This window comes from Anguilla anguilla, chromosome 4 (assembly GCF_013347855.1).
Source record: "Anguilla anguilla isolate fAngAng1 chromosome 4, fAngAng1.pri, whole genome shotgun sequence".
NCBI lineage: Eukaryota > Metazoa > Chordata > Actinopteri > Anguilliformes > Anguillidae > Anguilla > Anguilla anguilla.
The window spans coordinates 67,927,219-67,955,191 of record NC_049204.1 but is presented as its reverse complement, the minus strand read 5'-3'; the positions used below and the strand labels follow the sequence as shown (position 1 = coordinate 67,955,191).

The following is a 27,973-nucleotide window of genomic DNA, read 5'->3' as shown; positions in this document are numbered from 1 at the left end:
TTCGGCAGATTTGCGCTGTCCGACGCCACTGCGCATGCCTACAGAACCCGGGCTCGGCCTGCTGTTTTTCTAACTCCAGATCAGCCCAAGCACAGCCGTCTAATTCAAAACAAGGACATAAAAACGCAGAAACGGGGAATTCATGGGCTAAGGTGAGAATTTCGATTTATGAATACTGCATCTATTGGCGGTCGGGATAAAGAGAATTGCACTCGCGCCTTTTGTGAACCTACGGCCGTGTGGAAAGTGAGCTCGGAGATGTTTTTCCCTGTGCGCTGGGAAAGACTAGCGGAGGCCTGGTGACCCACATTTGTATTCGACTGGAAATAGAGGGGAGTGTGTGCTGTATGGCACGGCGAAGGGTCTGTTAGCAGTGATACCCCAGCATGGCTTTTGTATTTATGATTTATTATTTGGTAGTGAGAATGAATCGATTGCACTTATTATTTGCAGACTTTGAATCTATATTTAGCCGAGAGTCTGTTAATGGAGTGACGGTATAGGCTGTACGTAGCCATCGAGTTGACTGACTGGGGTGCGCATATGCAAAGGCATCAAAGTTGCGCTTGTCTTATTCATTGAATTATTTTCAAGCTGTGTGCTATTTTTGTGTTCTTAAGTATGTCGGATGTTGCTAGACAATAAAGTAGTTTTCTTATGCATCTGAATATTTGCGTTCGATTTTGAATGGGGTTGGGGAAAATCACTAATTTGGCTAGCAAGCTAGCAGTACCTTTCCGTTTTTGCACTCTGGGGATCCACAAATGGTTGTATAAGACCAGAGCAACCTGTAGCTGGCATTGACGTTACTCTACACGACTGTGTGTTTTTAAAAATTAATTTATCACCACTCATGATTACCTATCTAACGAGTAACTCATTGAGAACCTAGTTGGATAAGTTCGCTCGCAATAATTAAACAATGAAACAAATTCTGTCGCCTTTTGGTTTACATATTGCCCAGTTTGTAGCCTACTGGAGACTTTCAGCGAATAGTCGCTTTGTGGAAATCGACCATTTTCGTCATCCTTCTGACTGGGTAATATCAAGGTAGCACCCTGCGTGCAGCACACCTTGAAGGTTTTGGTTAAGCGACATAAACGACCAGGAGTTAGCGTGCCAGCTAACTAACTAAATCGTTTTATTCAGAATGATGGCACCACGCTAAATTTTATGAGTGCGTATTTGCGTTATGTGTTTGTGGAGTAATTGTATTTGATCCGAGTCAGCCTATGCTGTGTTTATGGCTACGCGAAGGTAACATTAGTTTGATTAGTTGAACTATCTTGATACAGTTTCTCGAAAGCGGAAGTTAAGGTTTAGATCTCCATTATAGCGCGCCAGCTCCCTTGTATCATTGTGCTATAGCTGTGTAATGAGTCATTCTGGCCTCTCTATCGCCAGCCTTCTACTGACATCTCCACAGTTGTGATTTTACTATTAACAGCACATCGATGTAGGAATGGCTTTTTACAGTTAATTGACTGTCCGCTTGCATCGCTGAAACGATTTCATCAGTGTGTTTGGGTAATATCCAGTCAGCTACGTTTTCTTATATTAACTGGCTAACTGGACCGCGGAAGCTGTCCGTTTCAATGGGAGAGGGCGGAACTATCCTTTCTCTAAACACAGACAGAACTAAATGACGGTGATATTGTTCGCTGTGAATAAGCGTTTAATTTCTGTAATATTGGTGTTTCTACTGGTCCGATCATTAACACCTTTACAGTACAGTATTCTTAAAATGATATAGACTTATTTGTTAAGCAGAGCATTGGGACTCTGAACAGGTTGTAGTGCACAGTGAGCAGGGCTTGGTTTGATCCCGTTGCATGGATGGGTGTATGGTGTGTGGAACAGAATCTGTTGTGGAGTTGTGCACTGGAAGAATGTTCCCCATTTTGAGCTCACCTGGCTAACACAATGGCCCTGAATGGAGCTGCCATTCCACCCCTGAGTGCTATCCGCTAAGGGATTGGGTTAGTCTGTCTGTGAGCCTGGATTGGGTTTGGCTGCAAGTCTGTGAGCCTGTATTAGGTTTGGCTGTGTGTCTGTGAGCCTGGGTTGGGTTAGTGTGTCTGTGAGCCTGTATTAGGTTTGGCTGTGTGTCTGTGAGCCTGGGTTGGGTTTGGCCGTGTGTCTGTGAGCCTGGATTGGGTTAGTGTGTCTGTGAGCCTGGATTGGGTTAGTGTGTCTGTGAGCCTGGATTGGGTTAGTGTGTCTGTGAGCCTGGATTGGGTTAGTGTGTCTGTGAGCCTGGATTGGGTTTGGCCGTGTGTCTGTGAGCCTGGATTGGGTTTGGCCGTGTGTCTGTGAGCCTGGATTGGGTTAGTGTGTCTGTGAGCCTGGATTGGGTTAGTGTGTCTGTGAGCCTGGATTGGGTTTGGCCTTGTGTCTGTGAACCTGGATTGGGTTAGTGTGTCTGTGAGCCTGGATTGGGTTTGGCCTTGTGTCTGTGAACCTGGATTGGGTTAGTGTGTCTGTGAGCCTGGATTGGGTTTGGCCGTGTGTCTGTGAGCCTGGATTGGGTTTGGCCGTGTGTCTGTGAGCCTGGATTGGGTTTGGCCGTGTGTCTGTGAGCCTGGATTGGGTTTGGCCGTGTGTCTGTGAGCCTGGATTGGGTTTGGCCGTGTGTCTGTGAGCCTGGATTGGGTTAGTGTGTCTGTGAGCCTGGATTGGGTTTGGCCTTGTGTCTGTGAGCCTGGATTGGGTTAGTGTGTCTGTGAGCCTGGATTGGGTTTGGCCGTGTGTCTGTGAGCCTGGATTGGGTTAGTGTGTCTGTGAGCCTGGATTGGGTTTGGCCGTGTGTCTGTGAGCCTGGATTGGGTTTGGCCATGTGAAATGTTAAACACAAACTTAAAACTTTTTTCAAAGGCTGTGACTGCATAGGCTATTACAGCAAATCGCTTGTATAAATTATCAGTTGGTCTTTAAAAATATATGTGAATTTAAGGTTTGTATGTCATTTTTTTATTTGTTGACTTGATAATTCATCTCCCTTTTTCCATGCACTATTGAGGCTACAAGTAAAGAGATTTTCTCTTTGGCAGGTGACCATTAGCAGCCTACTGTTTTCAGTGTTTCTCTGGTGTTCCAACTAGCAAGGTTGACAAAATCATTTGACCAATTTCGCGGCAGATATAACATTCTGCCGAGTAAAAGCTACCCTTTTGTTAGGATTGCTGTTATGGAATATATGTGTTGTTGGTTACAGTTGCACAGTAGGCCTAAATATACCTGTTCAGTCCAGCTTTATCGTTTGTGTCCTGCGAGTACTAGGTACTGTGTTTCCGAACTGGCACGTCTCTTGCGTGTCTCTCAGCGCAGTGCATTGTGGTCATTGTAGTTATTTCAACTGTTTAGTAGCTGCCTTTTTAAAACTACAACCTTAAAGAACTACCACACCAAGCTTGGAGAAATACACCGTTTATCCACAAGTTAAGACAATTCAAATAATCAAACGATGTCAATCGATCAGTTTTTTGTACACCGAAAATGTCTCCCCTGCTGTTGGCTGCACTCATCCCTGAATACCCATGACCCCTGAGCCTGTAGCTCTACCTGCCCAAAGGCCTTTTACTCACCTGAGCCTGTAGCTCTACCTGCCCAAAGGCCTTTTACTCACCTGAGCCTGTAGCTCTACCTGCCCAAATGCCTTTTACTCACATGAGCCTGCCTGTTTGTTGCAGGGGAGAGGTGCTCATTCGTGGTCTTGCTTGCCTTCCAGACTGGGTGTGTAACAGCCTGGTCACTGTGTGGAGCCCCCCCCCCCCCCCCATGCATGGGACCCCCACACCTCTCCCCCCTCGCCCGTGCCCGGGAAACCCCCCCCCCCCCCCCCCCGCCCGGGATCCCCCCTCCCCCCACTTCCCAATGTGTGGGATGCCCCCCACCCCTTATCCCTGGTACGTGGGACCCCCCCGTTCCCCCCCAGAGAGTGGCCAAGTACGCTCTGTTACAGAGAGTGGCCCAAGTACGCCCTGTTTCAGAGAGTGGCCCAAGTACGCCCTGTTTCAGAGAGTGGCCCAAGTACGCTCTGTTACAGAGAGTGGCCCAAGTACGCTCTGTTTCAGAGAGTGGCCCAAGTACGCTCTGTTTCAGAGAGTGGCCAAGTACGCTCTGTTTCAGAGAGTGGCCAAGTACGCTCTGTTTCAGAGAGTGGCCCAAGTACGCTCTGTTTCAGAGAGTGGCCAAGTACGCTCTGTTTCAGAGAGTGGCCCAAGTACGCTCTGTTTCAGAGAGTGGCCCAAGTACGCTCTGTTTCAGAGAGTGGCCCAAGTACGCTCTGTTTCAGAGAGTGGCCCAAGTACGCTCTGTTTCAGAGAGTGGCCAAGTACGCTCTGTTTCAGAGAGTGGCCCAAGTACGCTCTGTTTCAGAGAGTGGCCCAAGTACGCTCTGTTTCAGAGAGTGGCCCAAGTACGCTCTGTTTCAGAGAGTGGCCCAAGTACGCTCTGTTTCAGCAAGCCTGTTTTAGGGTGCTTGGTGCGGTCTGTTTTGGGGTGCTTTGTTGGAGCTTTTTTGGGGTTGCTTGGTGGGAGCTGTTTTGGGGTTGTTTGGTGGGTGCTGTTTTGGGGTGCTTTTGTTTAACATGAAAAATGTTCAGAATTACTTCACTTTAAAATATATTTGCAGTAACAGGAATGTGTGTGTTTTTTGTTAATGTAATGTTTTTGTGTTTATATATCGAGTTTGCGTATTTACTGATTGTCTTCCCACATTTGTTTTGTCCCGTATTTAGCAAATGAGTGCTAAAATCTGTTTGGGAGTTGCATGTTAAGCAAGTGGAGCAAAGACAGTTGCATCCTAAAGGGCAAGCTAGCTAGGGCCGAGTGGGCTGTGTGAACGTTGTTTAAGCTTGCAAACGAGCCTTACTCGCTTCCTTTTGACTTGTCCCCTTTGCTTGGGGGGTTGTGGAGGGCTGGGCTCTAAAAACCTGTTACATGTACCAGATGGCTTTGTGACATGCTAAGCTGTTGTAGCTCGCTGTTGATGCACCCATGCTAAGTAGCCTGTGTTCTGCCAGCCTGGGCATTCCCAATGGAAAAGTACAGTAGAGATAATAATATAGCCAGATATGGCCACTAGGTAGCAGCCATGTTCACCTGGTAGAGCATTTCCCTGTCAGAGGAAGGCTGGCCCTAGTCACTGCAGTTCATGACCAATGAGCTCAGTGATCTGGCTGACGGAATACAAGAGAACATTACATTTAGTTTTTATTTGTGTCATTATATAAGTTCATTATTTTCATTTCCGTTTCAGTGTTAAGATCAAGATTATTTGCAGTGAATTGTGGTGCCAAATGAGTGTTTGTGTTGTTACAGAGTGATCATCTTCACTGTGGCCAGAATCTGGGTCTGATCACCTGTTTCGCTTGTTGAGGAATTGTGCCTTTCTGTAATTTTCCACAGGTAAGAGTTACAACTGTTCATATTATTGCCACACTAACTCACATGCACGCACACACTCGGGATACACACGTGCACACACCCGCATGCACAGGTATACACACCCAAACATTTGTGCACACAAGTGCGCATACTCTCATCCACACAGGTATACAAACGCACAAACACACACGGGCGCATACACATATACCCATACCATCAGTCACACTCTCACTCTCTTTCTCTCTCCCTTTCTCCCTATCTCTCTTTCCCTCTAGAATCACTGATCAGTGATTTTCTGTGGCTGAAAGTTTTAGTAGTGTTACGCTTGCGTTGGAAGGGCCTCAGGACGCTGGGTGCGGAGGTTCTGAGCTCATATCAGGAGCTCTCGGTGCCTGGAGACCACAGCATTGCAGCACAAATGCGAACCGCCAGACTTTCCATTTTCAGGGGAGAAAATGAATGAACAGACGTCAAACAATTTATGAAGGAAAAAATATAAATATTTTCATTCAGCAAAACGTTTCATGCTTTGTGCCCTGCAGTGGCTATGGGTCTGGAGTAGATAACCCGGCACTGCTGGCCGGTGTCAGAGGGCAGAGTTAATTAAAGCAGACAGTGTTCTTCTCTACCTTTCACTCAGGTTCACCAGCTGTTACAAGTTCTTGGTTAACACCCCCCCCCCCCCCCATTAGATTGAACAAAATCCCAGACACCCCCGAAAGCTTCTCTTCATTTGCCGGGTTAGCGGTGTGTGTGTGTGTGGCGTCACCCTAATGACCATGAATACATCAGACTGTTACCAAGGTTACGGCTGACCTGGTGACGCAGCTTGTGTGAGCCGGAGGCCTTCATGCTCCTCTGGGCCTGTAAATGAATGAAAATGTCTACAGTTCTCTTTCATGTTTCCAGTCGTACCCCGGAACTTCCCCCTAGCATTGATCCCTTCCCAAAAAAATGTGAAGAATTTTTTTTACCTTTTTCGTCAACAAGGTGGACAATATTCAAATTCGCATTTCCTGTCCATTACAGAATGTAAACCTGACTATTCCGAAAAGACCTCCCCCCCCCTTTTAGCTCGGTCTGTACTGATGGGCTCACTGATATTATTACAGGAACGAAGCACCCTTCACACAGTGCCTGCTCGATGCGGCCGTCTGCCCACAGCCTGTGGCAGATATCAGTGCATCACTACTGAGTGTCTCAGCCACTGCTGGAGAAGCCCTAGCTGGACCCAAACTCCCCAAATAATTTTACACCCATCTCCAAATTGCCTTTTTTATCCAAGGTTTTAGAAAAAGTTGTTGCTGAGCAATTGATCTTTTTTTTTAAACGGAACTGGTCATTTTGGGAAATTTCTGTCTGGTTTTAGGGCACACCATAGTACGGAGACTGCTCTTCTTAAAGTAATGTTCTGCTTTTAGATGCTGATGCAGGAAGATCAGTTCTAGTTCCTTTAGATCTTAGTGCTGCTTCTGATACTGTTGGTCATGCTGTTTTATTGGAATGTCTTAATCAATGGGTGGGCATATCTGACTGATATAAATTGGTTTTGTTTTTATCTGCACACAGGACCTTTAGTGTAGCGATTGGTGACACAGGGTCATCTTGTGTTAAAATGACTTGTGGGATCTGTTTTAACCAGGCTAACCGCTTTAACCTGGCTAACCGCTTTAACCTGGCTAACCGCTTTAGCCTGGCTAACTGCTTTAGCCTGGCTAACTGCCTTAACCTGGCTAACCGCTTTAGCCTGGCTAACCGCCTTAACCTGGCTTACTGCTTTAACCTGGCTAACCACTTTAGCCTGGGTAACCGCTTTAGCCTGGCTAACAGCTTTAACCTGGCTAACCGCCTTAACCTGGCTTACTGCTTTAACCTGGCTAACCACTTTAGCCTGGCTAACCGCTTTAACCTGGCTAACCGCCTTAACCTGGCTTACTGCTTTAACCTGGCTAACCACTTTAGCCTGGGTAACCGCTTTAGCCTGGCTAACAGCTTTAACCTGGCTAACTGCTTTAGCCTGGCTAACAGCTTTAACCTGGCTAACAGCTTTAACCTGGCTAACTGCTTTAGCCTGGCTAACAGCTTTAACCTGGCTAACCGCTTTAGCCTGGCTAATCGCCTTAACCTGGCTAACCGCTTTAACCTGGCTAACCGCCTTAACCTGGCTAACCGCCTTAACCTTGCTAACCGCTTTAGCCTGGCTAACCGCCTTAACCTGGCTAACCGCCTTAGCCTGGCTAACCGCTTTAGCCTGGCTAACCGCTTTAACCTGGCTAACCGCTTTAGCCTGGCTAACCGCTTTAACCTGGCTAACCGCTTTAGCCTGGCTAACGGCTTTAACCTGGCTAACTGCCTTAGCCTGGCTAACCGCCTTAACCTGGCTAACCGCCTTAACCTGCTTGGCTGCTTTAACCAGGCTAGCCACTTTAACTTAAGTATCTGTGAGAGCGGAGGAACAAGACCAGTATCTGAGAGCAGAGGAACAGGAGCAGTATCTGTAAGAGCAGAGGAACAGGAGCAGTATCTGAGAGTAGAGGAACAGGAGCAGTATCTGTAAGAGCAGAGGAACAGGAGCAGTATCTGAGAGTAGAGGAACAAGAGCAATATTTGAGATTAGGGGAACAGGAGCAGTGTCTTTAAGAGCAGAGGAACAGGAGCAGTATTTGAGATTAGGGGAACAGGAGCAGTATCTGAGAGCAGAGGAACAGGAGCAGTATTTGTGATTAGGGGAACAGGAGCAGTGTCTGTAAGAGCAGAGGAACAGGAGCAGTATTTGTGATTAGGGGAACAGGAGCAGTGTCTGTAAGAGCAGAGGAACAGGAGCAGTATTTGTGATTAGGGGAACAGGAGCAGCGTCTGTAAGAGCAGAGGGACAGGAGCAGTATTTGTGATTAGGGGAACAGGTGCAGCGTCTGTAAGAGCAGAGGAACAGGAGCAGTATTTGAGATTAGGGGAACAGCACCTTACTGACCTACTTGGCAGCGTGCTGCTTCCTGTTTCAGGCCCGCCAAGCTTTAGAGGAAGCCTTTGGAGGCGCAAACATTCTCGCACACAGAAGCACATGGTTAGTTCCGCAGCGATTGTGTGTGCACACTGCATAGGTCTGTCACTTTTTACCTGAAGACCACGCCCCTCAGGCCACACCCTATGCTTTGGCTAACCACGTCTGGGAGAACTGTCTGTAACGTGTGTGTGCGTGCGTGCTTGTGTCTGTGTCTACGTGTGCGTGCGCGTGCGTGCATGTGTCTGCGTGCGTGCGTGTGCGTGTGTCTGTGTGTGTGTGCGCGTGTGTGTGTCTGTCTGCGTGCGTGTGTGTGTGCGCACATGTGCGTGTGTCTGCATGTGTGCATGTGTCTGTGTCTGCGTGCGTGCGTGCCTGGGTGTGTGCGTGTGTGCATGTGTCTGTGTCTGCATGCGTGTGTGTGTCTGCATGCGTGTGTCTGCGTGCGTGCGTCTGTGTGTGTGTGCGTGCGTGCGTGCGTCTGTGTGTCTGCGTGCGTCTGTGTGTCTGTGTCTGCATGCGTGTGTGTGTCTGCATGCGTGCGTCTGTGTGTCTGCGTGCGTGCATGTCTGTGTCTGCATGCGTGTGTGCGTGCGTGTGTCTGTGCGTGCCTGTGTGCATGTGTCTCTGTCTGCGAGTGTGCGTGCTTGTGTGTCTGTGTGCGTGCGTGCGTCTGTGTGTCTGCGCGCGTGTTTGTGTCTGCGTGCGTGTGTCTGTGTCTGCATGCGTGTCTGCATGCGTGTGTGTGCGTGTGTCTGTGCGTGCCTGTGTGCGTGCTCTGGAATTTTCCATCGGATAAATGAAGGCGGTTCGTTTGAACAGCACTGCGTCATGATGTCTCTCAGAAGGTATTTGTGGGGTCCATAGCAGCTCTTCGAGCGGTTAGTGAGGAGCCATATTATGCACACACACACCAGAGGTAATGGATGGCTTCAGCTTTCCTGGCTACAGTGATCTGGGAGGGCGTCAGACCAGTGTTTAATTGGCTGGTGTCATTTGGGAGGGTGTATCACGGGCATGTGATTGGCTGCAGGTTGCTGGACTGGTGTGTGATTGGCTGCTCAGTAATGACAGAGTGGAGCAGGGAAGTAGGTCAGTGGGTCATCAGGGCACTGGGTTGTTGATGACATCACAGTTACACAATCTCTCCTGTTCACATGTTGTTCTCTCTCTCCCTCCTCCTTTCTCTTTCTATCACTCCTGTTCTTTTTCTCTCTTTATTTATATATATATTGCTCTTTTTCTTTCATTTTATTTCCCATTTTCCCTTTCTTCTTCTCTCCTTTTTAAAAAAAGTTTCCATTTCTTCTTGTTCACCCTTTCTCTTTGCATCACTATTTTCTTCACTTGAGTTTCCTGCAGTCCAGGATCTTTCCTGGCACACACACCTCTCTTCTCAACCTCAGGTAGTGCATACCCAGAGATGGTTCCAAGGTGCATCCAGTTTTGCATAAGTTTTTGATTGGCCCAGACAGTTTTTTATGTGTGATGAAGGATATTTCAGATATTTATGGAAGTTTGTCACAACCTGCTGGGTTTACATTGGCTGGTATCTGGAATTTACAGTGTGACTGGTATAGGAGCATTTACAGTGTGACGGGTATAGGGGATTTTACAGTGTGGCTCGTATAGGAGCATTTACAGTGTGACTAGTATAGGGGATTTTACGGTGTGGCTCGTATAGGAGCATTTACAGTGTGACTGGTATAGGAGAATTTACAGTGTGACTGGTTATAGGGGATTTTACAGTGTGACTGGTAGAGGGGCATTTACAGTGTGACTGGTATAGGAGAATTTACAGTGTGACTGGTATAGGGGAATTTTCAGTGTGACTGGTATAGGGGCATTTACAGTGTGGCTCGTATAGGAGCATTTACAGTGTGATTGGTATAGGGGCATTTACAGTGTGACTGGTATAGGGGATTTTACAGTGTGGCTCGTATAGGAGCTTTTACAGTGTGACTAGTATAGGGGGATTGTAGGTGTGGTCTCGGACAGGAGCGCTGATTGGCTGTGTGTTTATTTGTAGGTGTGGTCTCGGACAGGAGCGCGGATTGGCTGTGTGTTTATTTGTAGGTGTGGTCTCGGACAGGAGCGCTGATTGGCTGACATGTGGCACCTTCACACCCGGACCCGGAGGAAACCAGAGCACCACGTGGGCTTCCGATAACCCGGATCCTGATTGGCTCGTCTCGCACTGAGACCCTGCCCCTCCCCGTACTCCAAGGTCTCAGCCCAACGGCCTCCACAAAAACAGCAGTCTGCTCCACCCACAACCCAGGACAGCAGCAGGACAGTATCAGATCAGAACGCATCACACACAGCAGCAGGACAGTATTGGATCAGAACCCAACACACACACAGCAGCAGGACAGTATCAGACCAGAACCCAGCATAGACAGAACAGTATCAGATCAGAACCCAACACACACACAGCAGCAGGACAGTATTGGATCAGAACCCAACATGTGGGCTGTATTGCGTACAGTGAGTGTGTATTTGAGGCATGCAGGTTCTGTTTCTCCTCTCAGGACGGATCACAGATGTCTACCTCACGTTTAAAGGGAAAACAAGCTGCACCGCGACCCTGAACAAGCTACATCATGACCTCCAGCATAGACCGGTAAGAGCCTGCCACACTCAGCCTTGCGCATGCATGCCACACAGATCTAATCTAATCTTGATAGAGCCCCCTGCTGCCTAGGCTGTGTCGTTACAGCTCCCTGTGTTTCGCCTTCAAAATATTTTTGTGAAATGAATGTAGAGGCCAGAGCGGTGTGCGGTAATGTGTAGCCTGTCATTTCACAGATGATCAGTTTATGCTCCATTGCGCTGCCTCTGAAACAATCTGCCTGCTTGTCTTCATCTCGCCTAGTCCATCAACACCTCAAACTGGGGTTACCTTCCATCAACACCTCAAACTAGGGTTACCTTCCCTCAACACCTCAAACTGGGGTTACCTTCCATCAACACCTCAAACTGGGGTTACCTTCCCTCAGCACCTCCAAACTGGGGTTACCTTCCCTCAGCACCTCCAAACTGGGGTTACCTTCCCTCAACACCTCCAAACTGGGGTTACCTTCCCTCAGCACCTCCAAACTGGGGTTACCTTCCCTCAGCACCTCCAAACTGGGGTTACCTTCCCTCAGCACCTCCAAACTGGGGTTACCTTCCCTCAGCACCTCCAAACTGGGGTTACCTTCCCTCAGCACCTCCAAACTGGGGTTACCTTCCCTCAACACCTCCAAACTGGGGTTACCTTCCCTCAACACCTCCAAACTGGGGTTACCTTCCCTCAGCACCTCCAAACTGGGGTTACCTTCCCTCAACACCTCCAAACTGGGGTTACCTTCCCTCAGCACCTCCAAACTGGGGTTACCTTCCCTCAGCACCTCCAAACTGGGGTTACCTTCCCTCAGCACCTCCAAACTGGGGTTACCTTCCCTCAACACCTCCAAACTGGGGTTACCTTCCCTCAACACCTCAAACTGGGGTTACCTTCCCTCAACACCTCCAAACTGGGGTTACTTTCCCTCAACACCTCCAAACTGGGGTTACTTTCCCTCAGCACCTCCAAACTGGGGTTACCTTCCCTCAACACCTCCAAACTGGGGTTACCTTCCCTCAACACCTCAAACTGGGGTTACCTTCCATCAACACCTCAAACTGGGGTTACCTTCCATCAACACCTCAAACTGGGGTTACCTTCCATCAACACCTCAAACTGGGGTTACCTTCCCTCAACACCTCCAAACTGGGGTTACCTTCCCTCAACACCTCCAAACTGGGGTTACCTTCCCTCAACACCTCCAAACTGGGGTTACCTTCCCTCAACACCTCACCACTGGGGTTACCTTCCCTCAACACCTCAATCTGGGGTTACCTTCCCTCAACACCTCCAAACTGGGGTTACCTTCCATCAACACCTCAAACTGGGGTTACCTTCCCTCAACACCTCCAAACTGGGGTTACCTTCCCTCAACACCTCCAAACTGGGGTTACCTTCCATCAACACCTCAAACTGGGGTTACCTTCCATCAACACCTCAAACTGGGGTTACCTTCCCTCAACACCTCCAAACTGGGGTTACCTTCCTTCAACACCTCAAACTGGGGTTACCTTCCTTCAACACCTCAAACTGGGGTTACCTTCCATCAACACCTCAAACTGGGGTTACCTTCCCTCAACACCTCACCACTGGGGTTACTTTCCCTCAACACCTCCAAACTGGGGTTACTTTCCCTCAGCACCTCCAAACTGGGGTTACCTTCCCTCAACACCTCCAAACTGGGGTTACCTTCCCTCAACACCTCAAACTGGGGTTACCTTCCATCAACACCTCAAACTGGGGTTACCTTCCATCAACACCTCAAACTGGGGTTACCTTCCATCAACACCTCAAACTGGGGTTACCTTCCCTCAACACCTCCAAACTGGGGTTACCTTCCCTCAACACCTCCAAACTGGGGTTACCTTCCCTCAACACCTCCAAACTGGGGTTACCTTCCCTCAACACCTCACCACTGGGGTTACCTTCCCTCAACACCTCAATCTGGGGTTACCTTCCCTCAACACCTCCAAACTGGGGTTACCTTCCATCAACACCTCAAACTGGGGTTACCTTCCCTCAACACCTCCAAACTGGGGTTACCTTCCCTCAACACCTCCAAACTGGGGTTACCTTCCATCAACACCTCAAACTGGGGTTACCTTCCATCAACACCTCAAACTGGGGTTACCTTCCCTCAACACCTCCAAACTGGGGTTACCTTCCTTCAACACCTCAAACTGGGGTTACCTTCCATCAACACCTCAAACTGGGGTTACCTTCCCTCAACACCTCACCACTGGGGTTACCTGTGTCAGAGAGACGTGGCTTCATTTTGACAGACCTGATCAAAAGAAGCTGCATCACCCAAAGCATTCCAGTTTGGTTTATGTGTTTCTCTGCTCTTCACCACAGAAATGTTTTTGTTTCTGAGAGTTTTAAGAATTTAGTGAATTTGACACTTAGCTTGTGAACAGGTGAGAAGCCCTTTTGCTGTAACAAACTGTTCAGTCTATTGATGGAGCGACATGGGTCTGTTTGATGGGGAAATAAAATGTTGACAACACTGTTACGGTATGTCACTGTCTAGTGAATTTTTTCTGGACTTTTGTTAAGCTGTGTGCCATAATTACTTAAACACAAGTTTACTGCTACGTCCTGTTCTAATCTCAGAGCTGGGCTTAATGGCACAGACCCCTCTGCTTAATATCTGCCCCCCCCAGTCTCATCCGAGACCATCTGAGACGCTACCAATACCCTCCAGCTAAGAATGTTAGCTTCATGATAACGGAAAGTTCACGTTTCCTTTTGCCTAAAGCAGAATTACAGAAAACATTTAATAAAACTCATTTTTTAAAATTATTTTTATTAGTGAATATGAACATGCTCTTAGTATTTTTGTATTTAATGGATACATGTCAAACGACTTTTAATTAAAAATAAATAAAATAAAAGCTGTAGCTGCAGTTGACATCTTTGCAACATTTGTGCTGTTCCACGGAAATAACCAAAGCTGTTAGCTACATGTTCATATGTATGTTTGTCACCAGGATGGCATGCATTACAGTGACGATGTGTATGTTTGTAACTGGGATGGTGTGTGTGTGTGCGTTAGTGATGATGTGTATGTATGGAACTGGGATGGTGTGCGTGCGTGCGTTAGTGATGATGTGTGTGTATGTAACTGGGATGGTGTGTGTGTGCATTAGTGATGATGTGTATGTATGGAACTGTGATGGTGTGTGTGCACGTTAGTGATGATGTGTATGTAACTGGGATGGTGTGCGTGCCTGTATTAGTGATGATGTGTATGTAACTGGGATGGTGTGCGTGCGTGCATTAGTGATGATGTGTGTGTATGTAACTGGGATGGTGCGTGTGTGCATTAGTGATGATGTGTATGTATGGAACTGTGATGGTGTGTGTGCACGTTAGTGATGATGTGTATGTAACTGGGATGGTGTGCGTGCCTGTATTAGTGATGATATGTATTTGTGTTTCAGGGATGACAGCAGCATTTTTGATGGGTTGATGGAAGAAGATGAGAAGGACAAAGCCAAACGGTGAGGCCTGAAAAGATCTCGGGTCACTGGCCCCATAGGGCTGCACGTCTGATTGGTTAGCTGCCAAAATGAAGGGACTGTGTTTGAGTGGTGACAGGTGGTGTGGGGACTGTGTTTGAGTGGTGACCGGTGGTGTGTGTCCCACAGAGTGTCCCGGAATAAGTCTGAGAAAAAGAGGAGAGACCAGTTCAATGTGCTCATCAAGGAACTGGGAACCATGTTGCCAGGCAACACACGCAAGATGGACAAGTCCACCATCCTGCAGAAGAGCATTGATTTCCTGCGTAAGCATAAAGGTAAAGCCACACCCCCACCATCAGCCAATCACAAGCTCCCTGCCGCAATCCTGCTCTCAGCCAATTACATGGTCCTTACCATGTCCACACCTTAGGTAAAGCTAACTCAGGGAATGCTTTGACTAAATAAAGAGATAAAGCTGTTTAACATTCTGTGCGCCTGTGTGTGTGTCACTCTCTCCCTCTCTCTTTCTCCCTCCCTCCCTCTCTCTCCTTCTCTCTCTGTTCGTATCTCTGTCCTCTCTCCCTCCCTCCCTTTCTCCTCTCTCTCTCCCTCTCTCTCTCCGTATATGTCTCTCTCTTCATATATCTCTCTTGCAGAAATTGCAGCGCAGTCTGAGTCGAGTGAAATCAGACAGGACTGGAAGCCTCCGTTCCTTAGCAACGAGGAGTTCACACAGCTGATGCTGGAGGTATGTGTGGCCACAATGTGACACATCCTGCTGTCTTAGCCAATCACACGCATGTCAGCCTGCATGTGTTTATTAACCTGCTGGTCTCAGCCAATCACATGCATGTCAGCCTGCATGTGTTTATTACCCTGCTGGTCTCAGCCAATCACACGCATGTCAGCCTGCGTATGTTTATTACCCTGCTGGTCTCAGCCAATCACATGCATGTCAGCCTGCGTGTGTTTATTACCCTGCTGGTCTCAGCCAATCACATGCATTTCCTCTTTTTCCTACAGGCTCTGGACGGTTTCTTCCTGGCAATAATGACTGACGGGAATATAATCTACGTCTCTGAGAGTGTTACATCCTTATTGGAACACTTACCTGTGAGTGTGTGAGTGTGTGTGTGTGTGTGTGTGTGTGGGGAGGTGTGCATGCATGCTTATGTGTGTGTGCATTGCTCATGTGTGAGTCAGTCACTAGTAGCCATCATCAGTCAGTTGAGTGAGATTTTGTCCATCCGTGTGTCAGTCACCTTTCAGTCGTTCTCTGTTTTGCGTCTGCGTGTTTTGCAGTCGGACCTGGTGGACCAGAACCTGCTGAACTTCCTGCCTTTGGGGGAACACTCTGAGGTGTATAAAGTCCTCTCTACACAGATGCTGGAGGGGGAGACCCTAACCCCTGAGTACCTGAAGAGTAAGTACACTAACTCTGCTCACCTCACCCTGAGTATCTGTAGAGTAAGTACACTAACTCTGCTCACCTCACCCTGAGTATCTGTAGAGTAAGTACATTAACTCTGCTCACCCTGAGTAAGTGTGGAGCAGTGCCCTCAGCTTGCTGGTTGTTTTACAGCGAAAAACCAGCTGGAGTTCTGCTGCCACATGCTGCGTGGGACGATCGATCCCAAAGAGCCGCCCGTGTACGAGTACGTCAAATTCATCGGGAATTTCAAATCCCTCAACAAGGGTGAGAACGACGTCCTGTGTTACACACCACACTTACACACACACCGCACGCACACACACCTTACACACCACACTTACAAACACACCACAGACACACATAGCACGCACACTCACACGCACACGGAGCCCGACCCCTGCAGGTGGGAGGGTGAACTGCGGGTTGTGAGCAGGTCTCTGGTCTCTTCCCCCTCAGTGTCCAGCTCTACACGGAACGGGCTGGAGGGCGTGATCCAGCGCTCCCTGCGCCCCGCCTTTGAGGATCGCGTCTGCTTCATCGCCACGGTCCGACTCGCCAAACCGCAGTTCATTAAGGTGCGTCTGCCCTTCCAGCACCTGTGCAGGTGAACTGCTCCTGTACAGCACGCCAGCAGCCTGACTCAGTCTCACAACAATCAGACCATTTTAAGGAATGTTCTGCTGGTGATGCTACCTTTAGTGCTAACTGACTGGTTCTGCTGGTGATGCTAACTGACTCTGGTTCTGCTGGTGATGCTAACTAGTGCTAACTGACTCTGGTTCTGATGGTGATGCTAACTGACTCTGGTTCTGATGGTGATGCTAACTGACTCTGGTTCTGCTGGTGATGCTAACTGACCCTGGTTCTGCTGGTGATGCTAACTCTAGTGCTAACTGACTGCTTCTGATGGTGATGCTAACTCTGACTCTGGTTCTGCAGGAGATGTGTACAGTAGAGGAGCCTAATGAAGAATTCACCTCCAGGCACAGTTTAGAGTGGAAGTTTCTCTTTCTAGACCACAGGTATGGTATGCGCGTGTGTGCGTGCGTGCGTGTGTGTGCACACGCACAGCACTTCTGTTGGAATGTCGCAGATGTTTTTTGTAAGAAATGTTCTGGGATGTGAATAATTGTGTTGTATTTTCGCTCAGGGCTCCCCCTATAATTGGCTACCTGCCTTTTGAGGTTCTGGGCACGTCAGGCTACGATTACTACCATGTGGATGACCTGGAGACTCTAGCCAAATGTCACGAACACTGTGAGTGACCCGCCCATCTGCTGGATCTGTCCCATTGCGTTTGATGTGTAATGCGCCTATAACGTGTTTGCAGTGGTGCAGGGCGTGCGTGTGTGTGTGTAATGCCTGTGTAATGTGTGCTCTCCGCAGTGATGCAGTATGGGAAGGGGAAGTCCTGTTACTACAGGTTCCTGACCAAAGGCCAGCAGTGGATCTGGCTGCAGACGCACTACTACATCACGTATCACCAGTGGAACTCTCGCCCCGAGTTCATCGTCTGCACCCACACTGTCGTCAGGTAAACGCTGAGACCATCCTCATCCTGCCGTCACTTCAACCTTCTTCATCTCTCTCCCCTCCCTCCCTCTCTTTCTTACTCTATCCCCCCTCTCTCTCTTGCTCTCTGCCCTCTCCATTTCTCTTCATCCTCGCTCACTTATCTCTCTCTGATGTGTTGATTGGTTCACAGGGCTGGGTGTTGATTGGTTAGCAGGGTTGGTCATGGGTTGGTTTACAGGGCTGGGTGTTGATTGGTTCACAGGGCTGGGTGTTGATTGCTTATCAGGGCTGGGTGTTGATTGGTTAGCAGGGTTGGTCATGGGTTGGTTTACAGGGCTGGGTGTTGATTGGTTCACAGGGCTGGGTGTTGATTGCTTATCAGGGCTGGGTGTTGATTGGTTCACAGGGCTGGGTGTTGATTGCTTATCAGGGCTGGGTGTTGGTTGGTTAACAGAGGTGGGTGTTGGTTGGTTAGCAGGGTTGGGTGTTGATTGGTTCACAGGGCTGGGTGTTGATTGCTTATCAGGGCTGGGTGTTGATTGGTTCACAGGGCTGGGTGTTGATTGTCTGGTTTTTCTCTTTTCAGTTATGCGGAGGTGCGGGCGGAGCAGCGCAGAGAGCTGGGCATTGAGGAGTCTCCCCCCGAAACTGCTGCGGATAAGGTGCAGTGACTCATTCTCCCTGCACAGTGACTCATTCTCTCTGTGCAGTGACTCATTCTCCCAGCTGTGTGCTCAGTGACTCATTCTCCCAGCTGAGTGCTCAGTGACTCATTCTCCCAGCTGGGTGCTCAGTGACTCATTCTCCAAACTGTGTGCCCAATGACTCATTCTCCCAGCTGTGTGCTCAGTGACTCATTCTCCCTGTACAGTGACTCATTCTCCCAGATGAGTGCTCAGTGACTCATTCTCCCAGCTGGGTGCTCAGTGACTCATTCTCCCAGCTGTGTGCTCAGTGACTCATTCTCCCAGCTGTGTGCTCAGTGACTCATTCTCCCAGCTGTGTGCTCAGTGACTCATTCTCCCAGCTGTGTGCTCAGTGACTCATTCTCCCAGCTGTGTGCTCAGTGACTCATTCTCCCAGCTGTGTGCTCAGTGACTCATTCTCCCAGATGAGTGCTCAGTGACTCATTCTCCCAGATGAGTGCTCAGTGACTCATTCTCCCAGCTGGGTGCTCAGTGACTCATTCTCCCAGATGAGTGCTCAGTGACTCATTCTCCCAGCTGTGTGCTCAGTGACTCATTCTCCCTGTACAATGACTCATTCTCCCAGATGAGTGCTCAGTGACTCATTCTCCCAGCTGTGTGCTCAGTGACTCATTCTCCCAGCTGGGTGCTCAGTGACTCATTCTCCCAGCTGTGTGCTCAGTGACTCATTCTCCCTGTACAGTGACTCATTCTCCCAGATGAGTGCTCAGTGACTCATTCTCCCAGCTGTGTGCTCAGTGACTCATTCTCTCTGTGCAGTGACTCATTCTCCCAGATGAGTGCTCAGTGACTCATTCTCCCAGCTGGGTGCTCAGTGACTCTTCTCTCCCCAGCAGAGTCAGGACTCGGGCTCCGAGTCCCAACTCAACACCTCCAGCCTGAAGGAGGCGCTGGAGCACTTTGATCACAGCCGCACCCCCTCCGCCTCCTCTCGAAGCTCCAGGAAGTCCTCCTCCCACACGGCGGTGTCCGATCCTGCCTGTGCGTATCTCCCATTTCCACCCCCCACCCCCAACCCCACTTGTAGCTGTACCTACCCCCAATCCTACCCGTACACACCCCTTAACCTTACCCGTACACATCCCCTAACCTTACCTGTACACACCCCCTGACCTTACCTGTACTCACCCCCGAACCCTATCTGTACCCACCCCCTGATCTTACCTGTGCAATGTACAAGTGAATGCTAATGTACAGGTGTGTGTTGATGTGTGTTGTGCAGGCAAGTGTATAGTGTGTGTTAATGTGCAGGTGTGTGTTGTTGTGCAGGCGAGTGTATAGTGTGTGTTAATGTGCAGGTGTGTGTTGTTGTGCAGGCGAGTGTATAGTGTGTGTTAATGTGCAGGTGTGTGTTGTGCAGGCGAGTGTATAGTGTGTTAATGTGCAGGTGTGTGTTGTTGTGCAGGTGAGTGTATAGTGTGTGTTAATGTTCAGGTGTGTGTTGATGTTCTGTTTGGCTCCTCCCTCAGCTACGCAGACCAAACTCCTGACTGACCAGAGCACGCCGCCACGCCAGTCCCTCTCCGCCGTAGAGATGAGCTCCCAGCGCCGCTCGTCCGTCAGCAGCCAGGTTACACACTATACACTACACACTGTATCAGCTATACACTATACACACTATACACTACACACTGTATCAACTATACACTACACGGTCTATACACTACACACTGTATCAACTATACACTACACTACACACTGTATCAACTATACACTACACAGACTCTACAATACATACTGTATCAACTATACACTACACACACTATTCACTACACACTGTATCAACTATGCACTGTATTAACTATACACTACACACTCTATACACTACACACTGTGTACTATGCACTACACACTGTATCTGCTATACACTACACACTATCAACTATACACTACACACTACACGCTGTACTATGCACTACACACTGTATCTACTATACACTACACAGTCTATACACTACACACTGTATCAACTATACACTACACAGTCTATACACTACACACTGTATCAACTATACACTACACACTCTATACACTACACACTGTACTATACACTACACACTGTATCTACTATACACTACACACTGTACACTACACACTGTATCAACTATACACTACACACTGTACACTACACGCTGTACTATGCACTACACACTGTATCTACTATAAACTACACACACTGTACACTACACACTGTATCAACTATACACTACAGTCTATACACTACACACTGTGTACTATACACCACACACTGTACACTACACACTGTATCTCCTATACACTACACACCGATACACTACGTACTATCTACGATACACTACACACTGTATACACTATGCACTGTGTCTACTATACACAACGCACTGTATACTATGCAGTACGCACTACTACACACCATGCACTGTATACTATACAGTACGCACTACTATACACCACGCACCGTATACTATGCACTACACACTACTATACACCATGCACTGTAGACTATGCCGTACACACTACTATACACCATGCACAGTATACTATGCCGTACACTCTACTATACATCACGCACTGTATACTATGCACTACACACTACTATACACCGTGCACTGTATACTATGCGGGACACACTACTATACATCAAGCACAGTATACTATGCACTACATAGTACTATACACCACACACTGTATACTATGCACTACACACTACTATACACCGCGCACTGGATACTATGCACTACACACTACTATACACCACGCACTGTATACTATGCACTACACACTATTATACACCACGCACTGTATACCATGCACTAATGCATTACACACTACTATACACCACGCACTGTATATAGTATGCCCTATACACTACTACTATGCACACTGGAAATGACATGACTCCTTTGTAAGATTTTCCCTCCCGTTTCCTGTATGTACTGTACAGCAGTCTATGAGCTCCCAGAACACCAGTCAGAACCTGGCCCAGCCCATGATCACCCAGCCACAACCCCAGCAACAGGTGCAGCCCAGTGTGCAGGTTAGCCCCATAATCATGATTATTGCAGTAATGTCTGTTAGTGTTCATTACTGTGTTACATTATTGTGGGTGTTTACTATTCTGGGTGTTCATTACCGCAGTGCTGTAGTATACTGTGGTACACACTGTCTCCTGGCTGTAGTATACTGTGGTAGACACTGTCTCCTGGCTGTAGTATACTGTGGTAGACACTGTCTCCTGGCTGTAGTATACTGTAGTACATGCTGTCTGTGTTGCAGTTCTCTGCGCAGCTTGGCGCCATGCAGCACCTAAAGGAGCAGCTAGAGCAGCGCACGCGCATGATTGAGGCCAACATCCAGCGGCAGCAGGAGGAGCTGCGCAAGATCCAGGAGCAGCTGCAGATGGTGCAGGGCCAGGGTCTGCATGTGAGTTACTGCCCCCTACTGCCCCCAATACTCCCCTGCTGCCCCCCTGTGCCCCCACTACTCCCCTTCTGCCACCAGTACTCCCCTACTGCCCCCCTCTGCCCCCACTACTCCCCTTCTGCCCCCTTACTTCCCCCACTTCTATTGTAGATCTATTCTATAGAATCTGTGGTGCTGGGTTCTGTTGTGGAATGGGGGGAGAATAGCTGATCTCTGTGGCGCTGGGTTCTGTTGTGGAATGGGGGGAGTATAGCTGATCTCTGTGGCACTGGGTTCTGTTGTGGAATGGGGGGAGTATAGCTGATCTCTGTGGCGCTGGGTTCTGTTGTGGAATGGGGGGAGTATAGCTGATCTCTGTGGCGCTGGGTTCTGTTGTGGAATGGGGGGAGTATAGCTGATCTCTGTGGCGCTGGGTTCTGTTGTGGAATGGGGGGAGTATAGCTGATCTCTGTGGCACTGGGTTCTGTTGTGGAATGCGGAGTGGAGGTCTCCAGCAGTGCACGTTCGGAATGGTGATGACTGCCATGTTGCCGTGGTGATGGAATGGTTCCTCACGCTATGTGCCATGTTTTCAGATGTTCCCCCAGCAGACAGGCGGGACCCTGAGTTTAGGATCCACCCTCACCCAGGGTGGGGCCCTCACCATGCAGGGTGGGGTGCTCCCTGCTGCCCCCCTCCAGACTGGCCTGGCGTCTGCTCATGTTGTCCAGCAACAGCAAGCTCCGCCCCCCCAGCAGCAGGCTGCAGCCCAGCAACAGCAGGCCACGCCCCAGAACCTCCTACGTGAGCAGAGCTCCTCCCACACACAGGTATGGCATATGACATACTCGTGCGCACCCACATAGACACTCACACAGACACATGCACATGTACTGGCCAGCAAGAAGTAAGTGTTCATAGACCTAAATACTAGAGGCAGAATAATGCAAATTTGCATTTTACTTATTTGGTCTCAACAGTGAGCTGCTGTGCTTTTATGTGCTGTGTTGAACAGCAAGAAGTATTATTCACCCATGAGATTATTAGCCTGTTATTAGCCCATGGGATCATTAGCCTGTTATTAGCCTGTTATTAGCCCATGGGATCATTAGCCTGTTATTAGCCTGTTATTAGCTTGTGGGATCATTAGCCTGTTATTAGCTTGTGGGATCATTAGCCTGTTATTAGCCCATGAGATTATTAGCCTGTTATTAGCCCATGAGATTATTAGCCTGTTATTAGCCCATGGGATCATTAGCCTGTTATTAGCCCATGAGATTATTAGCCTGTTATTAGCCCATGGGATCATTAGCCTGTTATTAGCCCATGAGATTATTAGCCTGTTATTAGCTTGTGGGATCATTAGCCTGTTATTAGCCCATGAGATTATTAGCCTGTTATTAGCTTGTGGGATCATTAGCTTGTTATTAGCCCATGAGATTATTAGCCTGTTATTAGCTTGTGGGATCATTAGCCTGTTATTAGCCCATGAGATTATTAGCCTGTTATTAGCCCATGGGATCATTAGCCTGTTATTAGCCCATGAGATTATTAGCCTGTTATTAGCTTGTGGGATCATTAGCTTGTTATTAGCCCATGAGATTATTAGCCTGTTATTAGCTTGTGGGATCATTAGCCTGTTATTAGTCCATGAGATTATTAGCCTGTTATTAGCTTGTGGGGTCATTAGCTTGTTATTAGCCCATGAGATTATTAGCCTGTTATTACCCCATGAGATTATTAGCCTGTTATGAACCCATGAGATTATTTTTTAATTGTTTTTTTACCATAATTCATCCAGTTTTGCAAGGCATATGAATATTTGTATATTTTGTCTTTTAGTAAAAACAAATTTCAATAAAGGTTTGAATATCCCCCTCCCTGTCTCTCCCCCCCCCCCCCAGTCCCAGCGTTCCTCTGGCTCTCTCCCAGCCTCGCTCTATAACACCATGATGATCTCTCCGCCGGGCTCTGCCAGCGTGGTCCAGATCGCCACCAGCCTGGCACAGAGCAGCACCCAGAGTGGGGCGGTGGCCACCTTTACCCAGGACCGACAGATCCGGTACCTGTGCCCGCTAAGTCCACCTGTGCCCACACTGTCCACCTGCGCCTGCACTGTCCATGTGCCCGCGCTGTCCACCTGTGCCCACACTGTCCACTTGTGCCCGCTCAGTCCACCTGCGCCCACGCTGTCCACCTGTGCCCGCTCAGTCCACCTGTGCCTGCTCAATCCACCTGTGCCCACATTGTCCACCTGTGCCCACGCTGTCCACCTGTGCCTGCTCAATCTGCCTGTACCCCTATATTTACCTGTACCCCCTTAATCTGCCTACACCAGATTAAGTCTGTAAATCTGGCGCTAGTCCTAATCATGCTCCATCAGCTTATTCATATCCCCTAATTATGCTCCATCAGCTTATTCATATCCCCTAATTATGCTCCATCAGCTTATTCATATCCCCTAATTATGCTCCATCAGCTTATTCATATCCCCTAATTATACTCCATCAGCTTATTCATATCCCCTAATTATGCTCCATCAGCTTATTCATATCCCCTAATTATGCTCCATCAGCTTATTCATATCCCCTAATTATGCTCCATCAGCTTATTCATATCCCCTAATTATACTCCATCAGCTTATTCATATCCCCTAATTATGCTCCATCAGCTTATTCATATCCCCTAATTATACTCCATCAGCTTATTCATATTCTCCCCTCTCTCTGCCCCCTCTCTCTACGCCCCCCCTGCCCACCCTCCCTCTCTGCCCCCCCCGCCCCCCCCTCCCTCTCCCTGTCCCCCCCCCTCCCTCTCTCTGTACCCCACCGTCCCCCCCCCCCCCCCCCCCCTCTCTGTCCCCCCCCCCCCCCCCAGTTTCCCGGGAGGGCAGCCGCTGCTGACCAAGCTGGTGACGGCTCCGATGGCATGTGGGGCAGTGATGGTGCCCACCACCATGTTCATGGGTCAGGTGGTGACTGCGTACAACGCCTTCGCACCGCAGCCTGGCGGCACGCAGACCATCAGCATCGGCCCGCCCCCGCAGCCTGCGCAGCCGCAGCCGCAGAACGCCGTCGCGCAGACGGGGCCTGCGCAGGCCCAGATCACGCAGCAGACGCAGCAGTTCCTCCAGGTGACCACCTCCCATACTCTGGGCTGCTTGTTGCCCCATCGAGCTGCCAGCCACAGTCGGCACTGGCACGGCCAAATTCCCTCGCCCATGTATCACAGCAAGATACCTTAGCCAAGTGAGGCAAACAGTGGCCCATGCACTGTTTTTATATTTATATTTATATATTTATGAAATATTTATTTTTCATAACAAAATTATTTCATTTGACTGCATGTCTTCATTAGTGACATGATTTGTAGGAAGTGGAGGTATGCAGGAGAATGTACAGTCCGATCATTCAGCTGTGTGTCCAGCACTGGATTTATCTTACAGCAGCACAGCACAGTAAAGCATTTTTTCCTGGGATGTGTCTGCAGCTGCAGTACATGGCTCGTAAATAACATGGCTAATGAACTAATAGCAAGAGTTGGCACTATATCCAGAAACACGTCTGTCCTCTTTCTTCTCCTAATATAAACCCTGCTCGCACTCCTGGAACAAGCAGCGGGACTAGTGGCAGTTTTCTCAACTAGCAGCTGGGTAATCCAGTAGTTTAATCGTAGTGAAGTTGCGAGAAGCTAGCAGCTGGAGCAGTGGCCGATTCCACAGAGGAGCAGTAACACACGGCCATCCAGTGTACCAGGCTCTACAGCAGGTCACCTCGTATTGTGGTGGCTGTTTGGTTTGTAGCTGCATTCTTTTTGTTCTGCTCACACTCCACCTTTATTAAAGCATCTGTGTTTATTTTTGGGTGGGGGGATGTTCCACATCATCAGCCAAAGATAATGCAAATTAACTCAGGCTTCAATTCAAATGTGCTTAAATTCCTTCCTGGAGTTCCTGTGCTTAAATTTGTGAATTTTTGTGCTTAAGTTCCTACATAGGAACATGACTCTGTATTGACCTTGTGTGTGAATGTGTCTGTGACTCTGTTGACTGAATGTGTGTGTGTGTGTGTGTGTGTGTGTGTGTGTGTGTGTGTGTGTGTGTGTGTGTGTGTGTGTGAATGTCTGCCTCTCTCAGGCCCCTCGCCTGCTGCAGGGTAACCAGTCTACGCAGCTGATCCTGCAGGCTGCATTTCCTCTGCACCAGCAGAGCAGCTTCACTCCAGCGCCACAGCAACAACAACAACAGCAACAACAGCAGCAGCAGCAGCAACAGCAGCAACAACAGCAACTCTCCACTCACAGGACTGACAGCCTGTCAGACCGCTCCAACACACAGCCCCAGTAACCAATCAGATGCATGGACTGAGTCAAACCCAGCCGTGAGGGGGAGGGGCATGAAATGCAGTATTGGGACTGTACCTCTGGCCACTCCTGTCCCAGGTGCTGCTCACTGTGGGGGGCGGGGGGGGCAGGGGGATGCTGGCTGTTTGCACTGATAGAAGAAGGAACTGCCATGCATCACAGGGACACAACTCATCACCATGGCAACAGTACTGAACTTCTCACCACGGTAATGGTGGAGAACTCTTCACCATGGTAACGTACAGTGCTCTTTTGACATGGCAACCAGAGAAGCAGCACTCATTTTCCCTTTCCTCTCCATGTTTCATTTTGCCCATCTAATTGTCATCCTCACACAGGCTGCACATTTGGAACAGCTGTTATAGGGAGGCTGTGCAGCTGAAACAGCTGTTAGAGCGAGGCTGTGCAGCTGGAAAGGCTGTTAGAGAAGGGCTACACATCTGGAACAGCTGTTAGAGAAGGGCTACACATCTGGAACAGCTGTTAGAGAGAGGCTGTGCAGCCGGAACAGCTGTTAGAGAGAGGCTGTGCAGCTGGAACAGCTGTTAGAGAAGGACTGTGCAGCTGGAACAGCTGTTTGAGAGCGGCTGTGCAGCTGGAACAGCTGTTAGAGAGCGGCTGTGCAGCCGGAACAGCTGTTAGAGAAGGACTGTGCAGCCGGAACAGCTATTAGAGAAGGACTGCACATCTGGAACAGCTGTTAGAGAAGGACTGTGCAGCTGAAACAGCTGTTAGAGAGAGGCTGTGCAGCCAGAACAACTGTTAGAGAGAGGGCTGTGAAGCTGGAACAGCTGTTAGAGAAGGACTGCACATCTGGAACAGCTATTAGAGAAGGACTGTGCAGCCGGAACAGCTGTTAGAGGAGGGCTGTGCAGCTGGAAAGGCTGTTAGAGAGAGGGCTGTGCAGCTGGAACAGCTGTTAGAGAAGGACTGCACATCTGGAACAGCTATTAGAGAAGGACTGTGCAGCCGGAACAGCTGTTAGAGAGAGGCTGTGCAGCCGGAACAGCTGTTAGAGGAGGGCTGTGCAGCTGGAAAGGCTGTTAGAGAGAAGCTGGAACATCTGGAACAGCTGTTAGAGGCTGGAACAGCTCTGCTGGAGAAGGCCAAATGACAGAGCTGGTTGTGTTCATGTCAGATAATTATGGGTCAGGAAATACTTTTAAGAATGTCATGTGGATTCTGCGTTATTGTACAGACACCTGTAAAATAATATGTAAATATCTGGACAAAAGGAAAGAGAACTAATATTTTATATGATGCATGGAAAGTGTAATCTGTTATTTGCAGCTTTTTTGTAGTATTCTGAGGAAAAAACTAAAACGCTAAAATACTACGGTTAATATTTTCATGGACCTTTCCGTAAGACGTGTTCACCTGTACTGCAGTCAGCTGCATGTTGTGTCACAGTTTGTTTAATGGAGTGATTTGTGTTTTAGTAAAATTCTTGTCATGGATTTCAGAAAAAAACATATTTTTAAGAAACTTTGTTTTAAAATGTGTTCCAAAGAAACACAAAAAAGTAAAATGTAAAACTATAAACTTAAATGTGACAAAGTCAGATTTTAAAAATGTAAATAAAATGAGTAGAAGGCTTTGCATGCTAATATAGATTTATGGTAAAAACATCACTTGAAGTGCAGTGTTTTTAAGCGAAGTAGTCGTTCATCACTTTTTAACATTACCCTCATGCTTCATAACCGATGACTTAAGAATTCATTAATATTCATGAATTCAAGAAATTCATGAACGCGTGATACTCATCGCGTGATGTTCGTCGCGTGATGCTCGTCCAGAAGAGGATTATCTCCTGCATGTTTTCCAGCTTTCACCATCAGCTGTGAGAGTTTAATGAAGCTTTATTGAAGCATTATTGAGGGAATGGTTAACTAGTGTAGAAGACTACATAATGCTAAATGGCAGTGCACCTCAAGTAGTCTCTGAATTTGAGTGCCAAGTCTTTAGGCTTTTAGTTTTAAGTATCTGAAAGTTTATAGCAGTCTTGATATTTTCAAGTAAAATGACCCCAAGAACAGAGTGTTATATTAAAATTAGTTTAAAATTTTAATGAGTACCTTGAAATATTAAACAATATAATCTCTTTATTAATCTTCA

The 27,973-nt window shown here is 48.3% G+C and overlaps 1 protein-coding gene across 4 annotated transcripts; it reads left to right on the top strand.

Annotated features, from left to right (window-relative positions):
- Positions 1–4: 4 nt before the first annotated feature.
- Positions 5–27,973, top strand: clocka (clock circadian regulator a). Of its 4 annotated transcripts, none has more exons than XM_035414158.1 (23): positions 5–152; positions 5,323–5,409; positions 10,419–10,616; positions 10,921–11,012; positions 14,441–14,500; positions 14,648–14,796; positions 15,118–15,209; positions 15,485–15,574; positions 15,764–15,884; positions 16,044–16,157; positions 16,350–16,468; positions 16,833–16,915; positions 17,044–17,150; positions 17,280–17,427; positions 17,995–18,070; positions 18,952–19,096; positions 19,585–19,685; positions 21,039–21,131; positions 21,371–21,517; positions 22,093–22,326; positions 23,401–23,558; positions 24,374–24,629; positions 25,632–27,973. In XM_035414158.1, exons 4-23 carry the CDS (start codon positions 10,993–10,995, stop codon positions 25,839–25,841), a joined length of 2,523 nt encoding a protein of 840 aa, XP_035270049.1. In that variant the 5' UTR covers positions 5–152; positions 5,323–5,409; positions 10,419–10,616; positions 10,921–10,992; the 3' UTR covers positions 25,842–27,973. The 4 variants fall into 4 exon arrangements, with proteins under 4 accessions (XP_035270049.1, XP_035270045.1, XP_035270047.1 ...); XM_035414154.1 differs by having other exon boundaries at positions 18,949–19,096; XM_035414156.1 differs by having other exon boundaries at positions 10,372–10,616; positions 18,949–19,096.